At 54.2% G+C, this 22,941-nt stretch overlaps 1 protein-coding gene across 1 annotated transcript in view; it reads left to right on the forward strand.

Annotated features, from left to right (window-relative positions):
- Positions 1 to 22,941, forward strand: part of TDRD9 (tudor domain containing 9) — a 2,495,642-nt gene that overhangs the window by 2,195,422 nt on the left and 277,279 nt on the right. The window contains exon 32 of the mRNA XM_086937885.1: positions 21,590 to 21,686. Within this exon, the coding sequence (XP_086794011.1) occupies positions 21,590 to 21,686 (97 nt within the window). The remainder of the gene's footprint in view (positions 1 to 21,589; positions 21,687 to 22,941) is intronic.

Raw genomic sequence — 22,941 nt, forward strand, 5'->3', positions numbered from 1 at the left:
TGTGTTTGGGCATCGACCATGACGACGAGGCCTGCTCCGACTGTCAAGCCCTTTCGAGAAAGGCCAGGCGGGACCGGTCCCGCAGGGGACTCGAGATCCGCCAGTCGGCCCCGCGCCATGTGAGGTCCCGATCCCGGTCCCACGGGAGGTCGAGGGACAGGTTGCGGGGACAGAGCCGTCACAGCTCCGGGAGTCGGCGCCACTCCTCCGGGTCCAAGTCGTCAGGTAAGAAATATAAGAAGTCGAAGAGACATCATCGCTCTTCTGACTCCCCCTGACGCTCGCGCGATGCGGCCGGGGGTTCGGGTGACACCGCCCACGCGGCTCCTCGAGAGTCGCGGGTGCCGCGTTTGGCTCCATACCCCCCGGTCCCTGGGCTGAACGCGACGCTGGAGGAGATCGAGCGTTTCCTCATGGCCATAAGGACCCTTTCTCCTCCGACGGGTTCCGCGGCGCCTTCGGGCCCAGTGAACCCGTCCGGGGGCCCTAGTGGGTCGGGGGCTACGACCCCAACGCCGTCGGGTGCTTCGGCCTCGACGCCGCCTTTGGGCCCGGCACCGCAGGGCTCCACGATCCCGACACCGCCGGTGCCCTCGGGCTCGGCGCCGCAGGGTACAGTGGCCCCGGCGTCGTCGGTGCCTTCGGGCCCGGCGCCGCTGGACCCTCCTCGGGCGATGGATCGACACCGGTGGACCTTACGACCCCCCCCCCCCCCCGGCGTCGGTCCGTGTGGTGTCCCCTCCGGCGTCGTCCTCGGGCGGCACCGTCCCCGATGCCTCCTCTCAATGGGTTCCGACGTCGGGACGACGCCTATCGGCGCCGCTCTCGACGCCGTTCGGAGATTTTCATTTCTATGAACCGACCCCATTCACTTATGACCCTGAATCTCAGGAGATGGGGGACGAGGAGAATTGGGAGGGGTCTGAGGACCCTCTGACCAGGGAGTGTCAGTCTAACATGGACTGGACAGGAGACCTTGGGGAGGCCAGTGGCCTGGACACCTCTCCAGACACCGGATTTGTCTCTCCTCCTACCGTGGCTTCGGAGGAGGGCGCTACTTATAGTGTGGTGTTGATGAGGGCTGCTAAGGCCTTGGGCCTTGAGCTCCCCGTCGCGGTCGTGAGGACTAACCTCCTCACAGAGGTCCTTAAGCGGCAGTCATGCTCCATGGAGCCTCTGTTGCCGTTTAATGAGGCCATGACGGACGTTCTTTTGGGCACTTGGTCCAGGCCAGCTACAGGTTCGCCTGTAGATAGGAACGTGGCCAGACTACACCGCCCGGCCCCGGGCGACCCATGTTTCCTGTCCACCCACCCCACCCCGAGAGTCTGGTTATCCAGGCCTCTAACTCCCAGACCGCATTCCCCATGGCTCCCCCGATCGGGAATCCAAGAGGTACGAGGCCTATGGCAAGAAGGTATTCTCGTCCCTTAGCTTGGGACTGCGGTCTTCCAACACCGCATGCCTCTTGGGCCGTTACACCCACTCTCTGTGGGAAACGGTGGCGGAAGTGCTGCCAGAGTGTCTGTTGGAGGTACGGGCCAAACTCGGCCAAGCCCTAGTGGAGGGCCAGGACGCAGCAAAGTATTCAATCAGGTGCGGACTGGATACTACTGACTCGCTGGGCAGAGCGATGGCTACGACGGTGGCGATACGACGTCACGCCTGGCTGAGATCCGCCAACTTCTCGGCAGACGTCCAAAATACACTCCTGGACATGCCGTTCGATGGCCGTCGCCTCTTTGGCGACAAGGCAGACCACACGCTTGAGCGCTTTAAGGACTCCAGGGCTACGCCCAAGTCCTTGGGCCTCTCGGCCCCGCGCCAGCAAATGGTTGCCTTTCGCTCCTTTCGTGGCCAAGGAAGGGGCGCCCCCACACGTGCCGCCAGCCACTCGCCGCAAACTGTCGTGCAGCGCGGCGGCGGCCGTGGAAACCGCCGTGTAGGCGGTCGGGGACACAAGCGGAGCCAGTCCACACCTGCCCCCGCAGCATCCGCCTCTAAACCCTCCTAGTCCGTGCTTTTCGGCCCATGTGACGCCATTGGGAGACAGGGTTCGCCATCACCACTCTCACTGGCGCACAGTCACTTCGGACAGGTGGGTGCTGCAGATCGTCCGAAAGGGCTACTCCCTCCCCTTCGAGACGACCCCTCAAGCCATGCCACCGCAACACCACCGCGTATCGGGGGATCACTTGCGGCTCCTGCAGGAGGAAGTTTCGGCCCTCTTGGCCAAGGGGGCCATCGAGCGCGTTCCTGGGCCAGAAGTAGGTCGTGGTTGCTACTCCCACTACTTCCTGGTACCCAAGAAGGGCAAAGGGGGCCTACGCCCTATCTTGGATCTGAGGAATGTCAACGGCTTCCTCCGGAAGGAGAAGTTTAAAATGCTGACACTGGCTCAGGTCTTGGCTGCCCTAGACCCAGGAGACTGGATGGTAGTGTTGGACTTGCAGGACGCGTATTTCCACATCCCCGTCCTGCCGGCCCACCGGCGTTACCTGCGGTTCACGGTAGGCCTCGAGCACTTTCAGTTTACCGTGCTCCCCTTTGGCCTTACCAGCGCCCCACGGGTGTTCACGAAGGTGATGGCGGTGGTCGCAGCTCACCTGAGCAGGTTAGGGGTATCAGTCTTCCCCTACCTAGACGACTAGTTGTTGAAGGCGGGCTCGCCCCAGGCAGTCGTCAGCCACCTCCAGACTACGGCGGATCTCCTGCACCTGCTGGGATTTTCCCTCAATGTGCCGAAGTCACACCTGTGCCCCTCTCAGAAGCTCCTTTTCATCGGAGCCGTTCTCGACTCGGTGCAGTTTCGGGTTTACCCGCCCGAACAGCAGGTCCGGGATATACAGGCTCTGATTCCGATCTTCCGGCCATTATCCCGGGTTTCGGTCAGGTTGACGCTGCGGCTTCTGGGGCTGATGGCCTCCTGCATCCTTCTGGTGCATCACGCACGGTGGCGGATGCGGGCTCTGCAGTGGGACCTGAAGTTTCAGTGGGCCCAGCACCGGGGCAACCTGTCCGACCATGTCCTGATCTCGGAGGGCACTGCGAGACCGCTGCAGTGGTGGCTCACGGACCGCGATTGGGTCAACAGCAGATCCCTCTCCCTTCCCCAACCGGAGCACATAGTTGTGACGGACGCGTCCCTCCAGGGCTGGGGAGGCCACTTGGGAGAGGCGAAGATCAGAGGACTCTGGTCTCAGGCGGAGTCCCGGCTCCATATCAATCTGTTGGAGCTGCGGGCGATTTGTCTGGCACTGAAAGCATTCCTCCCGTCTGTCCGAGGGAGTGCTGTGCAGGTGTTCACGGACAACACCACCGCCATGTGGTACTGCAACAAACAGGGCGGAGTGGGGTCGTGGACCCTTTGCCAGGAGGCTCTGTGTCTCTGGCAATGGCTGGAACATCAGGGCGTGACTCTATTGGTTCAACACCTGGCAGGTTCTCTGAACGCCAGGGCGGACAAACTCAGCCGTCGGTGCTCGATGGATCACGATTGGCGTCTGAACTCGGACGTGGCGCAAGGCCTCGTTCTGCGATGGGGAGAGCCTTGGTTAGATCTATTCGCCACCGAAAAGAACGCGCAATGTCATCAGTTCTGCGCGTTGGAATTTCCAAGGCGGCACTCGCTCGGAGATGCTTTTCGCCGCGAGTGGAGCTGCGGTCTGTTGTACGCCTTTCCGCCTATACCTCTTCTGCCCAGAGTGCTGAAGAAGATCAAGCGCGACCGGGCGCAAGTCATCCTTGTGGCTCCGGACTGGGCACAAAGGTACTGGTATCCCGAGCTACTCAATATGTCAGTCGATCCCCCGGTTCGTCTGCCTCTTCAGGAAGACCTTCTGTCGCAGCAGCAGGGGACGGTCCTCCACCCGAACCTGTCCAGTCTCCACCTCCATGCTTGGAGATTGAGCGGCGACAGTTGAGGCCATTTGACTTGCCTCCTGAGGTTTGCAACATCATTCTGGCAGCCAGGCGTCCCTCCACAAAAACGGTATACGCCTGCAGGTGGAACAGATTTGTGGCATGGTGCACAGCAAAGGCTGTGGATCCCCTCAATGCCCCTCTCTCTGAGGTTCTTCTCTTCCTTCTTTCTCTTGCCCAGCAGGGCTCTGCTCTGGGCACTATCAAGGGCTATCTTTCGGCTCTTTCAGCCTTTCTGAGGCTGCCTGACCAACCTTCTTTGTTCAAGTCCCCTATCGTAAACAGATTCCTGAAGGGCATCACTCATACCTTTTCTCCTGTTCCCTTCGTGATGCCTCAGTGGGACTTGAACCTGGTTCTAACATTTCTGATGTGCGCTCCCTTTGAGCCACTTCATAACTGTTCACTTCGCCTTCTTTCTTTGAAGACTGCCTTCCTGGTAGCCATCACCTCTGCCAGGAGAGTGAGTGAGCTCCAGGCTCTCTCTTGTAAGCCTCCTTTCCTTTCAGTCCATCTGGACAAGGTTGTTTTGAGGACTAGGCCCTCCTCCTTGCCTAAGGTGGTCACGGCCTTCCACATTGGGCAGTCCATCACATTGCCCACCTTCTTTCCGCCTCCGCACCCCTCGAGAGAGGAGGAGAGGCTCCACCGTCTGGACCCAAAACGTGCGCTCTCGTTCTATCTAGATCGCACACGCCAGTTCCGGGTGGATGATCAACTCTTTGTTGGGTACGCGGGCGCTAAGAAAGGGAAAGCGGTGCACAAGAGAACCATCTCTCGATGGATTATCATGTGCATCCAGGCGTGTCGCTCCTTGGCTAAGAAGGAACCCCCTATTGGGCTGAGGGCTCATTCCACTCGAGCCACGGCCACTACAACTGCCTTGGGCCGAGGTGTGCCCTTGCAGGACATTTGCCAGGCAGCTACGTGGGCCTCGTTGCACACGTTTGCTAGGCACTACTGCCTGGACAGTCAAGTCCGGAGGGACGGCTACTTTGGCCGTTCCGTTCTCCAGGACTTTCTGGTGTAAATATTGGTTCGCAGACCCACCACCACGGGGATAGTATTGCTGGCGCATCTATTCTAAGGTAAGGAATCTATCACTAACGTGTCTCTTTCAGATGCACAAGTTACTACTTGTGTAACGATATATCTGTAAGAGACATTAGTTAGTGATAGATTCCTTACCGACCCACCCATCCTCCCCGTTCTGCGAACCGATATCTAGAGTTAAGGTCATCCCCTTTCAGGGCCCTAGTTTCTTGGCACCAGTGTCGGTTTTTGTCTTGGCTCTGCGCTTCTGGCGCGGAAAAGCTGTGGCTAAGAACTGACGTCAGCACGCGGAGGCGGCGTCTAAGTACTCCGACGACGTCATCACGACGCCGACGACAGACGCGGAGCCGCAGAGGACGCCTACCGACGCGCAAGGGTACTGCTACGCAAAACTTTCCGAATCCAGTCTGATGCCTGGGGATATTCTAAGGTAAGGAATCTATCACTAACTAATGTCTCTTACAGATATATTGTTACACAAGTAGTAACTTGTGCATCAGTCCTAGAAAAATGCCCGTTGACCTTGTGACACCGGTGCTGGTCTCCCCGGCACCGCTTCCGACGTCGCCCCACCTCGCGACGACGTCATCCCCAGCTTCAGCCCGAACACGGTGCCGGATCTGAATCTATCGATACCGACGCTGATGGGGCCTTTTTACGCCCTATGTTCGTCCTCCTTATTTTGAGCCTGTTCCACAGACTTCGGAGGAAGGGGAAGACTGGGAATAGTCTGAATACCCTCTGGCACAGGACTGTGCTTATGATCAGTACTGGGCAGAGGATTTGGAGGAGGCCAGTGGTCTTGACACCTCACCTGACCCTGGCATTCTGTCTCCTCCTTCCGTGGCTACGGAGGAGAGAGACAGTTACGCAGTGGTGTTGCGTAGGGCAGCTGAGGCTCTCTACCTCGAACTCCCTACCGTGGCCGTCAGGACTAACCTCCTGACAGAAGTGCTCCAACCGGCGGCTACCTCTTCGGAGCCCTTGCTGAATTTAATGAAGCACTGATGGACGTTCTTTTGGGCACCTGGTCCAGGACCAACACAGGGGCTCCCGTGGATAGGAACGTGGCCCGATGCCATTGCCCGGCTAAGGCCGACGCCCTCTTCCTCACCCAACATCCCACCCCTGAGAGCTTAGGGGTCCAAGCCGCAGGCTTCCCAGAGCGCGTTCCCTACTGCACCTCCTGATAGGGAATCCAAGAAGCTGGATCAGTTGGGCAAGAAATGGTTTAATCTGCCAGCTTAGGGCTACGGTCGGTGAACATCGCATGCCTCTTGGGCCGTCATACCCACTCTCTGTGGGACACGGTTGCGCAGGTGCTGCATGTGAGAAGTTGGCCCGATATGCAACGTTCGCTATTCTAGCGACCGCTATGTATCGTTCCAACGACCCTTATGGTGTTTGGTTGTAAGTCAACCTACAGACCAGCTATCCTAGTAGCGTGGATACGAGCAGTCTAAGGCTAAAGACTCGAGAGGGCGCGTTAAGCCAGCTGTTTACCACACATGTACCCCTTGAACACCCAGTGAAAGGACACCACACAAGTGTTATGAAAATAAACAGTATATTTATTAAGAATCACAACAGCCCTGTACTCTTTATGAGGACAGGGTACTTAGCACAAACCAAATCTCTTTAGCAAATACTTTAAGTGCACAGTTAAAACAAGTGTCCGAGGACACGGAAAGGTTTAAGGCAAGTCGGAAGCGAGGGACTCGGGACCCTAGAGTAAGGAGGCTATGCAGGCACTGAAATGCCGAGTTACCTAGCCACGAGGGCTGCGGCTGCACAAGTCTTACAGGCGTCGGGGTCTTCGCTGACGAGCCAGGAGCCGGAAGAAAAGGAGTTGCTGGCCGGCGACCAGTGCTGAATAGTTCGTAGAGATCCAAGCCTGGATCGGAGATTGAAGAAACCTGAAAGCAGAGGGGACCAAGTTCGTAGAGATCCAAGCCTGGATCGGAGATTGAAGAAACCTGAAAGCAGAGGGGACCAAGTTCGTACTACTAGCCAGTAGTCAGAGGGTACCAGGAAGGCACCAGTTGGCCGTCACCTCGACCAGGTGAGTGGGCGACGCTAGGCTCTGCAGTCTGACGGACCAGGAGGCGTTGTCGGCGACCACGGTGGAGGTGCGAGCTGTCCCACGACGGATGTCGCTGTCGGCGTCTGGAGTGGACCAGGAGGGTCCGGGGTGCTTCTCGAAAAGGTGGAAGCAAGGGCCAGTCTGGAGCAACCAGACCGGCAGTGATGATTCTCGGATGTCGTCACAGAAGGACACAAGCCAGCGGCTAGTGACCAGACAACGTGCTGAGCAGCGAGCAGAAGGGCCCCACGCAGATCGTGGAGATGCTGGGGGACTGCACTTCGGAGCTGGAGCGGCTCAGGGTCGGGGCTTCTCGGACCCCAGAGCACTCACCAGAGAGTTACCTCGATGGTCGTGCTGGTTTTTAAGAGCGTGCAGGTTCTGATGATGGCCGGTCCCTCGAGGTCTCGTCGCACCCACAGGTCACAGCTGAGCTGATGACGGGGGTAGAGGTCAGAGGTGCCAGGGAAGCCGGTTCTCGTCGAGCTGGGCCGTCGGATTCCTTGAGGAAGGACTTACAGCAAACCGCAGAGTTCTTAGATGGTGCCCGCTGATGCAGGGTGACTACTCCTTAGCCACAAGGGAGAAATCTTGAGAAGAGTCTTGAAGTCCTTTCGTAGAAAGTATTCTTGATTCAAAGATGATCTAATTTGGAAGGGTCCCCGCTCCGGCCTTTATCCTAAAGAAAGGGGTGGGTACATGACTAGGTCCTGCCCTAAGGGTGGGACCAGGAAGGGGGGTAGTTACACCCCTCTCCCCTGCCGGACTTTCCCCAGGCCAGGGCTGTCGCCCCTGGAACTGGTTCTAACCGGCAGATGCGTAGTGAGCACCGGGGTGCCACTCCGCAGTCACCTTCTCGCAAAAGCCCTACCTACCCAGAATACACAAACCCTGTCTGGGACGGTGCGAACACCGCCCTCGACAGGAAACCCTTTGTCCAAGCGCTCCTCGCTGGAAGGACTCCCAGCAGCAGGAGGTCAGACTCGTGTCTGTGGTGGCAGCATCCATTTTGTGGAGCTGAGGCTTTCGTTAACTTTAACCGGGGTTCACAGTTACGTACATGTCGTGTCCCTCTAGAAGGGCGGAATGCTAACCTCGTCGCCAGAGTTGGTGAGAGGGCAGGGTCCCGATTCGTATGACACCTTACTCGACATGTCTTGATAACGCGACACCGAAGTTACCGATGTGGCACGCGTTACCATGGAACAGCCATTGGGTCTTTTCTCCGCAAGCTGCAACTGGCTCGGCTCGGGCCAGAACACAGTTCACGCGAGCCCATGCACTCTGCCTTCAGGATTGTCAAGGCCTGCCATAGGAGTGACTGATAGGGACTCGGGTGTCCATCGTATGGTTAGATATAGAGCTACTATATCTAAAGCAAAGGGTGATTACACGACTTCGCCCCAGCTGTCATGCAGCCAGTTGTGTCAAATTTAGGAGGCCAGCCAGGGGTGGCATAATACATGCTGCAGCCCCTGGCGGCCCTGGGTACACCTATGCCCTGAGTTACAGGGTCTGATAAGGTGGCCCAGTACCAATTGGTAAATGCACCTAGGGTACATATCGTAATTTAGAACGAGAACAGCCAGGCTGTGGGTCTGATTGGCAGGCCCACAGCCAGAGAAAGTCGTAAACCAGTGAAACAAAAGCAAAAAATCTGGGTGATCATAGGATTGCAGACCCTACTCTCCTACACTGCACAACTGCCCGGAGGAGGCCCAGGCAGTTATCTCCCAGGCTATTGCATCCAGGATAGATGCAGCAAAGTTTACCATACGTTGTGGGGTGGATACCGCAGACTCACTTGGCAGGTCGATTTCGCCGACGGTGGTGCTTCTCAGGGGATGTCCAGAACACCTTGATGGGCTTGCCCTTTGATGGCCTTCGCCTTTTTGGCAACAAGGCAGACAGTGTGTTGGAGCGCTTCAAGGACTCCCGGGCTACTGCTAAGTCCTTGGCCCTTTCAGCCGCTCGTCTTTCTCTGCCTTCTGCTTTTCGCTCCTTTCGTGGCCACGGAAGGGGCGCCCCACAGTGTTGGCAAAGCAACAGGCCACAGCAGCAACAACCTCCGCGTGGCCGCGGATGTGGGAACCGTCGAGGCAGTTCAGGGGGCCAGCGGGCGGGCCAGTCCACTTCCATCCCCCAGCATCCACTTCAAAGCCTTCCTAATCCCACCTTTCAGGCCCATCAGACGCCAGTCGGTAGACGAATATGCCATCATCGCCACCACTGGCGCGACATCACTTCGGACAAGTGGGTGCTGCAAATTGTCCGAAGGGGCTACTCCCTCCCCTTCGAGGCAACCCCTCCAGCCATGCCACCTCAGTACCACCACATGTCGGGGAATCACTTAGCGTTTCTCCAGCAGGAACTTGCGGCCCTCTTGGCCGAGGGGGCCATGGAGCGTGTTCCAACGCCAGAAGTAGGTCGGGGTTGTTATTCCCACTACCTTCTGGTTCCAAAGGAGGACAAAGGGGGCCTGCATCATAACTTAGTCCTTCGGAGCGTAAATTGCTACCTCCGGAAGGAGAAGTTAATGATGCTCACGCTGGCTCAGGTCTTGTCTGCCCTAAACCCACAAGACTGGATGGTGGCGTTGGCCTTGCAGGATGCCTATTTCCATGTCCCCGTCCTGCCTGCCCACAGACGCTACCTGCGATTTATGGTAGGCCACGAGCATTTTCAGTTCACCGTGCACTCCTTTGGCCTTACCAGCGCCCCTCGAGTGTTCACGGAAGTGATTGCGGTTGTCGCAGCTCATCTGAACAGATCAGGGGTTTCAGTCTTTCCCTATCTCGGCGACTGGTTGTTGAAGGGGTGGCTCGCCCCAGTCAGTTGTCTCCCACCTCCAGACGACGGATGACCTCCTGCATTTGCTGGGGTTCTCTATGTAGGAGAGTAGGGTCTGCAATCCTATGATCACCCCAGATTTTTGCTTTTTGCTTCACTGGTTCACGACTTCTCTGGCTGTGGGCCTGCTAATCAGACCCACAGCCTTGCTGTTCTCTCACTAAATTGACACGTGTACCTTAGGTGCATTAACCAATTGGTACTGGGCCACCTTATCAGACCCTGTAACTCAGGGCATAGGTGTACCCAGGGCCTACCAGGGGCTGCAGCATGTATTATGCCACCCCTGGCTGGCCATCTAAATCTGACACAACTGGCTGCACGACAGCTGGGGCAAAGTGGTGTAATCACCCTTTGCTGTAAATATAGTATACCTATATCTAACCCTAAAATGGACACATGTATTCCTATCAGTCACTCCTATGGCAGGCCTTAACAATCCTGAAGGCAGAGTGCTTGGAATTATGTGACATGAGCTGAGCCCGTCTGCAGCTTGCGGAACCAAGTCCTAATAGCTGTTCTATGATAACGCGTACCATATACTCTTAAGTGCATTATAATCCTTGCGGTTATTTGCTATCTTTGGTATCGCTTTATCAAAACATGTCGAGTAAGGTGTCATACGAATTGGAATACTAACCCCTCGCCAATTCTGGCGACGGGGTTAGCATTCCACCCTTCTAGAGGGACCCGACATGTATGTAACTGTGAACCCCGGTTAAAGTTAACTCGAGCCTCAGCATCACAAAATGGATGCTGCCACCACAGACCCAAGTCTGACCTCCTGCTGCTGGGAGTCCTTCCAGCGAGGAGAGCTTGGACAAAGGGTTTCCTGTCAGGGGCGGTGCTAGCACCATCCCAGACAGGGTTTTGTGTATCCTGGGTAGGCAGGGCTGAATAGGAAGGTGACTGCAAGTGGGACCCCGGTGCTCACTATGCATCTGCTGGCTAGAACCAGTTCCAGGGGCACACCAGCCCCTGAGCTGGGGAAAGTCCGGCATGGGAGAGGGGTGTAACCACCCCCCTTCCCGGTCCCACCCATGGGCAGGACCTAGTCCCGTACCAGCCCCTTTCTTTAGTATAAAGGTGGGAGCGGGGACCCCTTCCAAATTAGATAATTCCGAATCTTGATGACTTTCCACGAAAGAACTCTTGAACCTTTCAGAAGACTCCCTTGTGGCTAAGGATTAGCCACCCTGCACAGCAGGCACCATCCAAGCATCGCGGTCTGCTGTAAGTCTCTCCTACGGATCAAGACTGCCCAGCTCGACGAGAACCGGCTTCCCTGGCACCTCTGACCTCTACCTGCATCATCAGCCCAGCTGAGATTCGTGGGTGTGACGAGACCTCGAGGGACCGGCCATCTTCAGGACTGCACGACGCTTGCCCAGCACGACCGCCGAGGGATCCTCGAGTAAGTGCTTTGGTGTGTGAGAAGCCCTAACCCGGAGCAGCTCCAGCACCGAAGTCCAGCCCCCCAGCATCCACGAGATCTGCGTGGGGCCCTTCTGCTCTCTGCTGCTCACTGCGTTGTCTGGCTACTTGCCTGCTGGCTTGTGGCCTTCCCGACGACATTTTCAACGCTGGTCTGGTTGCTCCGGACTGGCCCTTGCTCCCCTCCAACAGAGGAGCACCCCGGACCCTCCTGGTCCACTCCAGACGCAATTTTAAGTCCACCGCGTGGGCTTGCATTTGCCAAGACTTGTTCCCCCAATCCTGGGTGCAGCGACGTCGACAGCAGATACCATCGTGGGACAGCTCGCACCTCCATCCTGGTCGCCGACAACGCCTCCTGGTCCGTGAGACTGCAGAGCCCAGCGTCGCCCACTCACCTGGTCGAGGTGACTCCATCCGGTGCTATCCTGGTGCCCATCTAATCACTGGTTAGTGATTCAGAACTTGGTCCCCTCTGCTTACAGGTGTCTTCCATCTTCGATCCAGGCTTGGATCCCTCCGAATCTCTTCACTGGTCGCCGGCCAGCAACTTCTTCTTTCAGGCTCCATAGACTGCAACTAGGATTCCCGATGTCTTTCCAGACCTATGCATCCACAGCCCCTGGGCTAGGTAACCTCAGCATTTCGGTGTTCCAGCATAGCCTCACTATCCAAGGGTCCAGATCCTTTTTCGTTTCAGCTCTACCTAGTCGGATTCGTCCGATAACACTAACTTTACGAAATCTAGCATCCATAGACTTTGTCCCGCATCCCGCGTGAGAGTGCACACTCTGCACCCGATCTCCCTAGGCCTCCTGCTAGTAATCTGAAGGTTCAGTAGTCAGGTCCTAGCGATCCTAAAGTCTATTAGAGTAGTACTTACCTGCTAGTAATTTCGCATTCCACTTTTAGAGTATATGGTTTTTCGTGCCCCTCGGGCATTTGTGTAAATTGTGCGACTTTGCGTATTTTCCTAAGAGCTGTGCATTGTGCTTAGCGCCCTGTCCTCATAAAGAGTCCAGGGCTGTTGTGTTCTAAATAAATATCCTTTTATTTTCATAACAACTTGTGTGGTGTCCTTTCACTTGGTGTTCAAGGGGTATATGTGATGGTATAACAGCTGGCTTAACACGCCCTCTAGAGTTTAGCCTAAAGACTGCTCTTGTCCATGCTACTAGGATAGCTGGTCTAACGGTTGACTTACAACCAATCATCAATAAGGGTCGTTTGGAATGATACCCAGTGATCACTCGAATAGTGAGCACTACATATTAGGCCAACTTCTCACACTCTATCAATGTGCCGAAGTTGCACCTGATTCCCTCGCAGAAGCTCCTTTTTATCGGAGCGGTTCTGGACTTGGCGCAGTTTTGGGTTAATCCTCTCAAACAGCGAATCCGGGACATTCAGGCTATGATTCCGTCTTTCAGCCTCTGTCCCATGTTTCAGTCAGGATGACACTAAGACTGCTGGGCTTGTCCTTGAAGGTTCAACACCTTGTGGGCTCTTTGAACGCCAGGGCGGACGAACTCAGCCGTCGGTGCATGTTGGATCACGAGTGGCGTCTGAACTCGGACGTGGCGCACGGTCTCTTTCAGCAGTGAAAAGTGCCTTTGTAAGATCTGTTCGCCACCGAAGAGAACGCGCAATGTCATCAGTTCAGGTCATTGGAATGTCCAAGGCGGCACTCACTCGGTGACGCTTTTCGTCACAAGTCGAATTGCAGTCTGTTGCACACCTTTTCGTCTATACCACTGTGAGAAGTTGGCCTGATATGCAGTGCTCACTATTCTAGTGATCACTATGCATCAGTCCAAACGACCCTTATGGTGATTGGTTGTAAGTCAACCTTAGACCAGCTATCATAGTAGCGTGGATACGAGCAGTCTTCGGGCTAAACTCTAGAGGGCATGTTAAGCCAGCTGTTATACCATCACATATACCCCTTGAACACCAAGTGAAAGGACACCACGCAAGTGTTATGAAAATAAACAGTGTATTTATTTTAAGTCACAACAGCCCTGTAGTCTTTATGAGGACAGAGTACTAAGCACACAACAAAACTCTTAGGAAAATACTTCAAGTGCACAATCTACACAAATGCCCGAGGACACGGAAAGTTTAGTGTTCTTGGGCGAACCCGATAAGGTAAGTCGGAAGCGACAGTGACTCTGGACCCTTAGATAATGAGGCTATGCGGGCACCGAAATGCCGAAGTTACCTAGCCCAGGGGCTGCGGCTGCATAAGTCTTTACAGACGTCGGGAATCCTCGCTGACGAACCAGGAGCCGGAAGGAAGGAGTTGCTGGCCGGCGACCAGTGAAGATAGTTCGTAGAGATCCAAGCCTGGATCAGAGATGGATGACACCTGAAAGCAGAGGGGACCAAGTTCGTAACTACTAGCCAGTAGTCAGAGGGTACCAGGATGGCACCGGATGATAGTCACCTCGACTAGGTGAGTGGGCGACGCTAGGCTCTGCAGTCTCACGGACCAGGAGGCGTTGTCGGCGACCAGGATGGAGGTGCGAGCTGTCCCACGATGGTTGGTGCTATCGGCGTCGCTGGGCCCAGGATTGGGGCAACAAGCCTTGGCAAATTCAGGGCCACGTGGTGGACCTAAAATGGCGTCTTGAATGGACCAGGAGGGTCCGGGGTGCTCCTTTTTCAGAAGGGAGCAAAGGCCAGTCTGAAGCAACCAGACCAGCAGCGTTGTTGTCGGGCGTCGTCAAGAAGGCCACAAGCCAGCAGGCTAGTAGCCAGACAACGTGATGAGCAGCAGAAAGCAGAAGGGCCCCACGCAGATCGTGGAGATGCTGGGAGGCTGGACTTCGGTGCTGGAGCTGTTCAGGGTCGGGGCTTCTCGGACCCCAAAGCACTCACCAGAGGATCCCTCGGCGGTCGTGCTGGTTTAGAAGTCGTGCAGGTTCTGATGATGGCCGGTCCCTCGAGGTCTCGTCGCACCCACGGATCTCAGCTGAGCTGACGATGTGGGTAGAGGTCAGAGGTGCCAGGGAAGCCGGTTCTCGTCGAGCTGGGCAGTCGGATTCCTGAGGAAGGACGTGCAGCAAACCGCAGAGTTCTTAGATGGTGCCTGTGGATGCAGGGTGACTACTCCTTAGCCACAAGGGAGAAATCTTGAGAAGAGTTGAGAGTTCCTTTCGTAGAAAGTAGTTTCTTGATTCAAAGATGATCTAATTTGGAAGGGTCCCCGCTCCTGCCTTAATCCTAAAGAAAGGGGTGGGTACGCGACTAGGTCCTGCCCTAGGGGTGGGACCAGGAAGGGGGGTGGTTACACCCCTCTCCCATGCCGGACTCTTCCCAGGCCAGGGGCTGGGGTGCCCCTGGAACTGGTTTTAGCCGGCAGATGCGTAGTGAGCACCGGGGTGCCACTCCGCAGTCACCTTCCTGTAAAGCCCTGCCTACCCAGGATACACAAAACCCTGTCTGGGATGGTGCGAGCACCGCCCCGGACAGGAAACCCTTTGTCCAAGCTCTCCTCGCTGGAAGGACTCCCAGCAGCAGGAGGTCAGACTCGTGTCTGTGGTGGCAGCATCCATTTTGTGGAGCTGAGGCTTCAGTTAACTTTAACCGGGGTTCACAGTTACGTACATGTCGTGTCCCTCTAGAAGGGTGGAATGCTAACCCCGTTGCCAGCATTGGTGAGGGGTCAGTATCTCGATTCGTATGACACCTTACTCGACATGTTTTGATAACGCGGTACCGAAGTTAGCATAAAAGAGTATATGGTACGCGTTATCATGGAACAGCCATTGGGACTTGGTTCCGCAAGCTGCAACCGGGCTCGGCTCATGCCAGAGCGCCAATTCACACGATTCCACGCACTCTGCCTTCAGGAGTGTCAAGGCCTGCCATAGATGTGGCTGATAGGAATCCGTGTGTCCATATTCGGGGTTAGATATAGGGATACTATATCTAAAGCAAAGGGCGATTACACCACCTTGCCCCAGCTGTCGTGCAGCCAGTTGTGTCAGATTTAGATGGCCATCCAGGGGTGGCATAATACATGCTTCAGCCCCTGGTAGGCCCTGGGTACACCTATGCCCTGAGTTACAGGGTCTGATAAGGTGGCCCAGTTCCAATTGGATAATGCACCCAAGGTACACATGTCTATTTAGCGAGAGAACAGCTAGGCTGTGGGTCTGATTGGCAGGCCCACAGCCAGAGAAAGTCGTAAACCAGTGAAACAAAAGCAAAAAATCTGGTTGATAATAGGATTGCAGACCCTACTCTCCTACAACCACTTCTACCCAGAGTGCTAATGATCAGGCGCAGCTGGGCTCAAGTCATCCCTGTGGCTCCGGACTGGGCTTGAAGAGTCTGGTATCCCGAGCTACTCAGTATAAGCATCGATCCCCCGACCCCTTCTGCCTCTTCGGGAGGATTTTCTGTCTCAGCAGCAGGGAACGGTCCTCCACCCAAACCTGTCCAGTCTCCACCTCCTTGCGTGGAGATTGAACGGCGGCAGTTGGCGTCTTTCGACCCGCCTCCCGAAGTCTGTGATGTTATTCTGGCAGCCAGGCGTCCCTCCACAAAAACGGTATACACCTGTAGGTGGAATACATTTGTGGCATGTTGCACAGCAAAGGCTGTGGATCCTCTTTCTGCCCCTCTTTCTGAGGTTCTTCTTTTTCATCTCTCTTTGGCCCAGTAGGGCTCTGCTTTGGGCACTATCAAGGGCTATCTCTCAGCCATTTCTGCCTTCCTATGCCCAGATCCTCCTGTTCCCTTTGTGATGCCTCAGTGGGACTTGAATCTATTTCTTACCTTTCTGATGTGTGCTCCCTTTGAGCCACTTCATAATTGCCCTCTTTGTCTTCTGACTCTAAAGACTGCTTTCCTGTTGCCATCACCTCTACCAGAAGAGTGAGTGAGTTCCAGGCTCTTTCTTATAAACATCCTTTTCTCTCTGTCCATCCGGACAAATTTGATCTGAGGGCTTGTACTTCCTTTCTGCCAAAGGTTGTCACCACCTTTCACATCGGGCAGACCATCACTTTGGCCACCTTCTTTCTGCCTCCGCATCCCTCTAAAGAGGAAGAGAGGCTCCACCGTCTGGACCCAAAACGTGCGCACACAACAGTTCCGGGTGGATGGCCAGCTCTTTGTTGGCTACATGGGCGCCAAGAAAGGTCGGGCTATGCTCAAACAGACCATTTCTCGGTGGGTCGTTCTGTGCATAAAGGCTTGTTACTCCTTGGCTAAAAAGGAGCCTCCGGTGGAGTTGCGCGCCCATTCTACCAGGTCGACGGCAGCCACTACTGCTCTAGGACGCGGCGTCCCCTTGCAGGATGTTTGTAAGGCAGCTACGTGGGCCTCGCTGCACACATTTACCAAGCACTACTGCCTGGACAGCCAAGTCCTGAGAGACGGCTTCTTTGGCCGTTCTGTTCTCCAGGACTTAATGGTGTGATCTTAGTTTGCAGACCCTCCACCGGTATTGGTATTGCTGGGGTATCTATCACTGCGTGTTTCTTTCAGATGCACAGTTACTTACCTTCGGTAACGATCTATCTGTAAGAAACATTAGTAGTGATAGATTCCTTACCGCCCCACCTTTCCTCCCCGTTCCGGGAACTGATTTCTAGGGTTTACGGTCATCCTTTTCAGGACCCTAGTATCATTGCCACAGTGGTCAGTATCTTGCATGGCTCTGTGTTCCTGGCGCCGAAAGTCGTGTACAGAACTGATGTCAGCGCGCATGGGCACGTCTAAGTAGCTCCGACGACGCCAACGACGAACGTGGAGCCGTACGACGATGCCTACCGACGCGCAGGGGTACTGCTGACGAAAAACTTTCCAGATCCAGTCTGACGCTGGGGGATAGTTCTAAGGTAAGGAATCTATCACTACTAATGTTTCTTACATATATATTGTTACTGAAGGTAAATAACCTGTGCATTTTGGATAGTATAGATTTTTTTATTAATAATGATTTAACCCTGAATTTTTATTTACCTTTACTGCACCAATACATGTGACAGGAAATTTACAAGGGGGTCACATTGAGGATAGGCCTATCTTTTATTTATTTTATTATTTTAAGTACCTGTCTTCCTAGAATTAACTGTGAAGGAAAATGCAATTGCCACGACTCCCTTTGTAGGAGTAGTTTACCAAGCTGGTGAAATGTTTCAAGAGAGAATAAACATTAGGTGGTTCTACATAGGTTTGAGTTGTTTATTCTTGTGATATTTGAGGTTCCTACAGCTAGTTTATTTATTTCTTGGGACATTTTTTAAATATACATTCTTTAGAGGGATTAGCATCTATAAAAAAAAGGTGCATTCCTTCAATGGAGTCTACGTTAAATCTACAGATTCCCCTTCCCGCGCTTCATATCTCCTGAATCCTTGCATAGCTTGGAATACCTGGGACTGAGTGACATGGATGTGACTACACCATGTTTGCTCCAGAATATTTGTCTGAATGAAGCCGCCTGCACTAGCTTGACAATCTGGGATTTAAGTGGTTTTTGCCAGCGCAAAGACTGAATCAGAAAAGGTTTGAGTTGGCATTCGGACTAGGTCAAGGTAAAAATTTGCATATGGAACACACTATTGATCAGAACCAAGTTTATGGAAAGTATTTAAGTTTTTCTTCTGACCCTCCTGGTAGGTCGCTCCCCTACCACGCAGCTCCGCCTGCGTGCCCCTGCTGCCGCTGCTAAAGGACTCGCTGGTTAGTGTGCCCATCCTCCGTTTTCTTTGCTCTCTGTGCCACTCGTTTTTCCCCCTCCTTTGTGCCCCATTTTCTTTGCTTTGCTCTGGGCCACTGTTTTCCCCTCCTCTGTGCCCCGTTTTTTGCTCTCTGTGCCACTAGTTTCCCCCTCCTTTTGCCAGTTTTTTTTGCTCTGGGCCACTGTTTTCCACTCTTCTGTGCCCCGTTTTTTGCTCTCTGTGCCACTCGTTTCCCCCTCCTTTTGCCAGTGTTTTTGCTTTGTGCTACTGTTTTTCCCCTCTTCTGTGTCCCGTTTTTTGCTCTCTGTGCCACTCGTTTTTCCCCTCCTTTTTGCCCGTTTTTTGCTCGGTGCCGCTGGTTTCCCCTCTTCTGTGCCCCGTTTCTTTTTTGCTCAGTGCCACTGTTTTCCCCTTTTTTGCCCCATTTTGCGTTCTGTGCCTCTCGTTCTCCCCGCCGCTGTGCCCCCTGCGCCCCTGCCCCCTGCTCACTCGCTGCTCCTGCCTCCCAGCTGCCCCTCCATCCCGCCTCCCCATATATGCAGGACGCTGCTCTGCCGTCCCGACCGCGCCCAGCGCCAGAACCTCTGGCAGCCACGACGCCAGCACCCTCCATGCATTTAAACCCAGCCAATACCACCAAGAACCGGACCCGACCCCGCTGCATACTCCTAAACAAACGCTCTGCACGCAAACATGCCGTCGAGATCTGGGACCTGCTCGACACCTCCACCCCAGACGTTGCCTTCCTCACCGAGACCTGTTGGAACGACTCCTCGGCTCCTGACATTGCCATAGCCGTCCCGGTCGGCTACAAGAACGCCTGCAGAGACCGCACCAACGGAACTAGAGGAGGAATAGCCATCGTCCACAAGTCCAGCCTCAATGTCTCCACATACTCAAACGACACTCTGAGCACCGCCGAACACCTGCACTTCCAGATCCACACTGACCTCAACACCACCCTCAGAGGAACACTCGTCTACAGACCCTCAGGACTCCAGCCACAGTGCAGCGACTCCATCGCCGACCTCGTCAGCACCCACACACTCGCCTCCACGGACTACATCCTCCTCGGGGACCTGAACTTCCATCTCGAGAACAACAACGCCAACTCCGCCACCTTGATCGACAACCTCGCCAACCTCTGCCTCAGACAACTCGTCGCCGGCCACAAGCTTGACCCCATCTTCTCCACAAGCACCCACGTCTCCTTCGACCGCACCACTGAACTCCACTGGACTGATCACCGCTGCATCCATTTCACCTACAAGAAGCCCGCCACGCACCACCACACCCAACAACTGCCCTACCGCTGCTGGAACAAAGTCACCGAAGACCAGCAGGCAACCACCCTCGCCCAGAACCGACTCACCGACTCACCAACCCAGACGCCGCCGCCCGCAACCTCAGACAGTGGATCAACGACTGCGCCAACACCCTCGCCCTGCTCATGAAACCCTCCAACAGCCGCACCAGCAAGAAAGCCAACTGGTTATCCAAGAGATCGTCCTTCAAAACCCCCCTGGACAACAATGCACACGACAGCAAAGAACTCTTCAGCATCGTGAAGGAACTCTCCAACCCCAGCGCCAATGACATCCCGCCCTCACAAGAAATGTGCGACTCGCTAGCCACCTTCTTCCACCCCAAGATCGCTGACATCCACAACAGCTTCAACACCACCATGACCACCCCTACAACGTCAGACTCCACCCCCCCCCCCTCCCCTTACGAACACCACCCGCATCAACCGCCTGACCTCCGGGGCCAACGTCCACAACGAAGAAACATGCAAGATCATGAACTCCATCCACTCAGGATCACTGTCAGACCCCTGCCCACAACACATATTCAACAAAGCAGACGCAGCCATCGCACCTCAACTATGGAAAGTAATCAACATCTCCTTTGAGACAGCTATATTCCCGGAAATCTGGAAGCACGCCAAAATTAAAGCCCTTCTCAAGAAGCCCAAGGCGGACCCGAGGGACCTCAAGAATTTCCAGCCCATCTCCCTGCTCCCATTCCCGGCGAAGGTTATCGAGAAAATCGGCAACACACAACTGACCCGCCACCTCGAGGACAACGACATCCTAGACCCATCCCAGTCCGGATTCCAAAAAAAACACAGCACAGAGACAGCCCTCCTCGCGCCACAGACGACATCAGGATCCAACTAGACAACGGCAAAAAATCAGCCCTCATCCTCCTGGACCTATCAGCCGCCTTCAACACGGTCTGCCGCCGCACACTAAAGACATGACTCCAAGAAGCCAGAATCCGAGAGAAGGCCCTGGACTGGACCACATCCTTCCTTTCCGGCAGCACCCAGAGCGTCCGCCTTTCCCCATCTGCTCCGAAGCCCCGACATCATCTGCGGCGTACCCCAGGGCTCATCCCTCAGCCGGCTACTGTTCAACGTCTACATGGCCATCCTCGCTCACGTCGCCCGCCAGCACGACCTCAACATCATCTCCTACGCCGACGACACCCAGCTCATCCTCTCTCTCACCAAGGACCCGCACACCGCCAAAACCAACCTCCACGAGGGAATGAAGGCCATCGCCGAATGGATGAGATACAGCCGACTGAAGCTGAACTCGGACACGACGGAGGTCCTCATCCTCAGATCCACCCCCTCAGCCTGGGACGACTCCTGGTGGCCGACCACACTGGGAACAGCACCGACACCCACCGACCACGCACGCAACCTAGGAATCATCCTCGACTCCTCCCTCTCCATGTCGAAGTAGGTCAACGCTGCCTCCTCCTCCTGCTACAACACCCTCTGCATGCTCCGCAGGATCTACAAGTGGATCCCCATCGAAACAAGAACAGCAGTGACACAGGCCCTCGTCAGCAGCAGGTTGGACTACGGCAACACACACTACGCAGAAATCCCGGCCAAACACCTGCGACGACTGCAACGCATCCAAAACGTCTCCTCCCGACTGATCCTCAACGTCCCTCGCCACAGCCACATCACCCCCCACCTGAGAGAACTAAACTGGCTCCCCATCGACAAGAGGATCACCTTCAAGATACTCACCCACGCACACAAAGCACTCCACAACACTGGACCAGCCTACCTCAACAGCAGACTCAGCTTCTACACCCCCACCTGCCGGCTCCGCTAGCCTCGCCCTCGCCGCTGTCCCCCCCATCCAACAAACGACCTCCGGCGGCAGATCCTTCTTCCTCGCTGCGCAAAAACACCCTCCACCTACGACAGACCCAAGACCTGCTCACCTTCAGAAGACTTTCACGCACCCCCCCCCCCCCCCCGCACTTGAGACCCTCACGGGTAAGTAGCGCACTTTATACGTACAATGATTGATTGATTCTTACTCTTTAACAGGGTATATAACTTAGGAAAGGACTATTAGTCCCAAAACCCCTTACGAATAATCCATCCGTCGCTATTTAACTGTGTATATTTTCTTGCATAAAATTGCTATCTACTGGAATGCATGAGTTATACAAATGAAAAAGAAACCACCATAATTACCATATTTTCAAGGATGCAACTGCCTTACCTTCTGTTTTACAGGTTCTACAATGCTGCTAAGGGAAACGTCATTGATGCCGAATATTCCTGGGCTTCCTGCCATAATTGCCATGTTGTTTGCTCCGGTTATTGAACTCAGGTAATATATTATTGGGTTAACCAGGTCATGCAAAATTTCATGCAGAGAAACTTAGTTTCAAGTGTTATCTACTTTCGAATTGGCTTTGAGTCCTACCTCAAAATGTATTTGTATATTGATGGCATTGTCTTTTATTGGGCAAACTTAACAGGACAAAGATTGTTTTGAGTTTTGCTTGTGAGACTATAGTGAATTGGTCTTAAGATTTGTTAGTTAAAACTGGAGATGTGTTGCTTTACACATCCAGTACTTGAATCATGTGTCCAGAAAACTGATCTTGCATTACTAAGCAAAGCGATCAGTGGTGTTACAAGGGAACGTTATTTCTTCTCAAGCTAATAAATGACAAATTATTGTTAAAACTCTTAAATGAAACAAGTTGCCATATGTATCTAAATCTGTGTTTCTTGTCTGGTGTTCTTCTCTAGGCTTCAAATCAATATTGGAGAAGGGATAATCCCTATATTGGATGCTAAGATTGTAGGAGAGTAGGGTCTGCAATCCTATGGTCACCCCAGATTTTTGCTTTTTGCTTCACTGGTTTACGACTTTCCCTGGCTGTGGGCCTGCTAATCAGACCCACAGCCTAGCTGTTCTCTCTCTAAATCGACATCCATGTACTTTAGGTGCATTTACCAATTGGTATTGGGTCCCTCTTGTAAGTCATTGTACAGTGTACCATAGGGGCTGCAGCATGTATTATGCCACCCCTGGCTGGCCATCCAAATCTGACACAACTGGCTGATCAATCAGTTGAGGCAAGGTGGTGTAATCACCCTTTGCTTTAGATATAGTATACCTATATCTAAACCTAAAATGGACACATAGGGCCAGATGTAGGTAATTCCGATTTACCGACTCTTAAATACCGAATCATACGATTCGGTATTTAAGAGTCTGTAAATCGGAAGGGGGCAGATGTAGGTAATTCTAATTTGAGAGTTGCCGAATCTGTATGATTCGGTATTTACCGATTCGGTAAATACCGAATCGGTATTGCCCATTGATTCCTAGGAATCAATGGGAAATACCGATTCGGTATTTACTGAATCTGTAAATACCGAATCCTGCAAGGGTGTAGGGGTGTCACTTTGACATCCTCTAGCACCCCAAGTACAGGCTTGTGTGCCATGTGGTACACATACATGCCCTAAGGGCATGTCTGTGTGTCGCATGGCACAGGTGTACATGCACAGATGTGCATGTACACCTGAATTCGGTATTTTACCACCCAATTGTATTGGGTGGTAAAATA

This window comes from Lissotriton vulgaris, chromosome 9 (genome assembly GCF_964263255.1).
Source record: "Lissotriton vulgaris chromosome 9, aLisVul1.2, whole genome shotgun sequence".
Taxonomy (NCBI): domain Eukaryota; kingdom Metazoa; phylum Chordata; class Amphibia; order Caudata; family Salamandridae; genus Lissotriton; species Lissotriton vulgaris.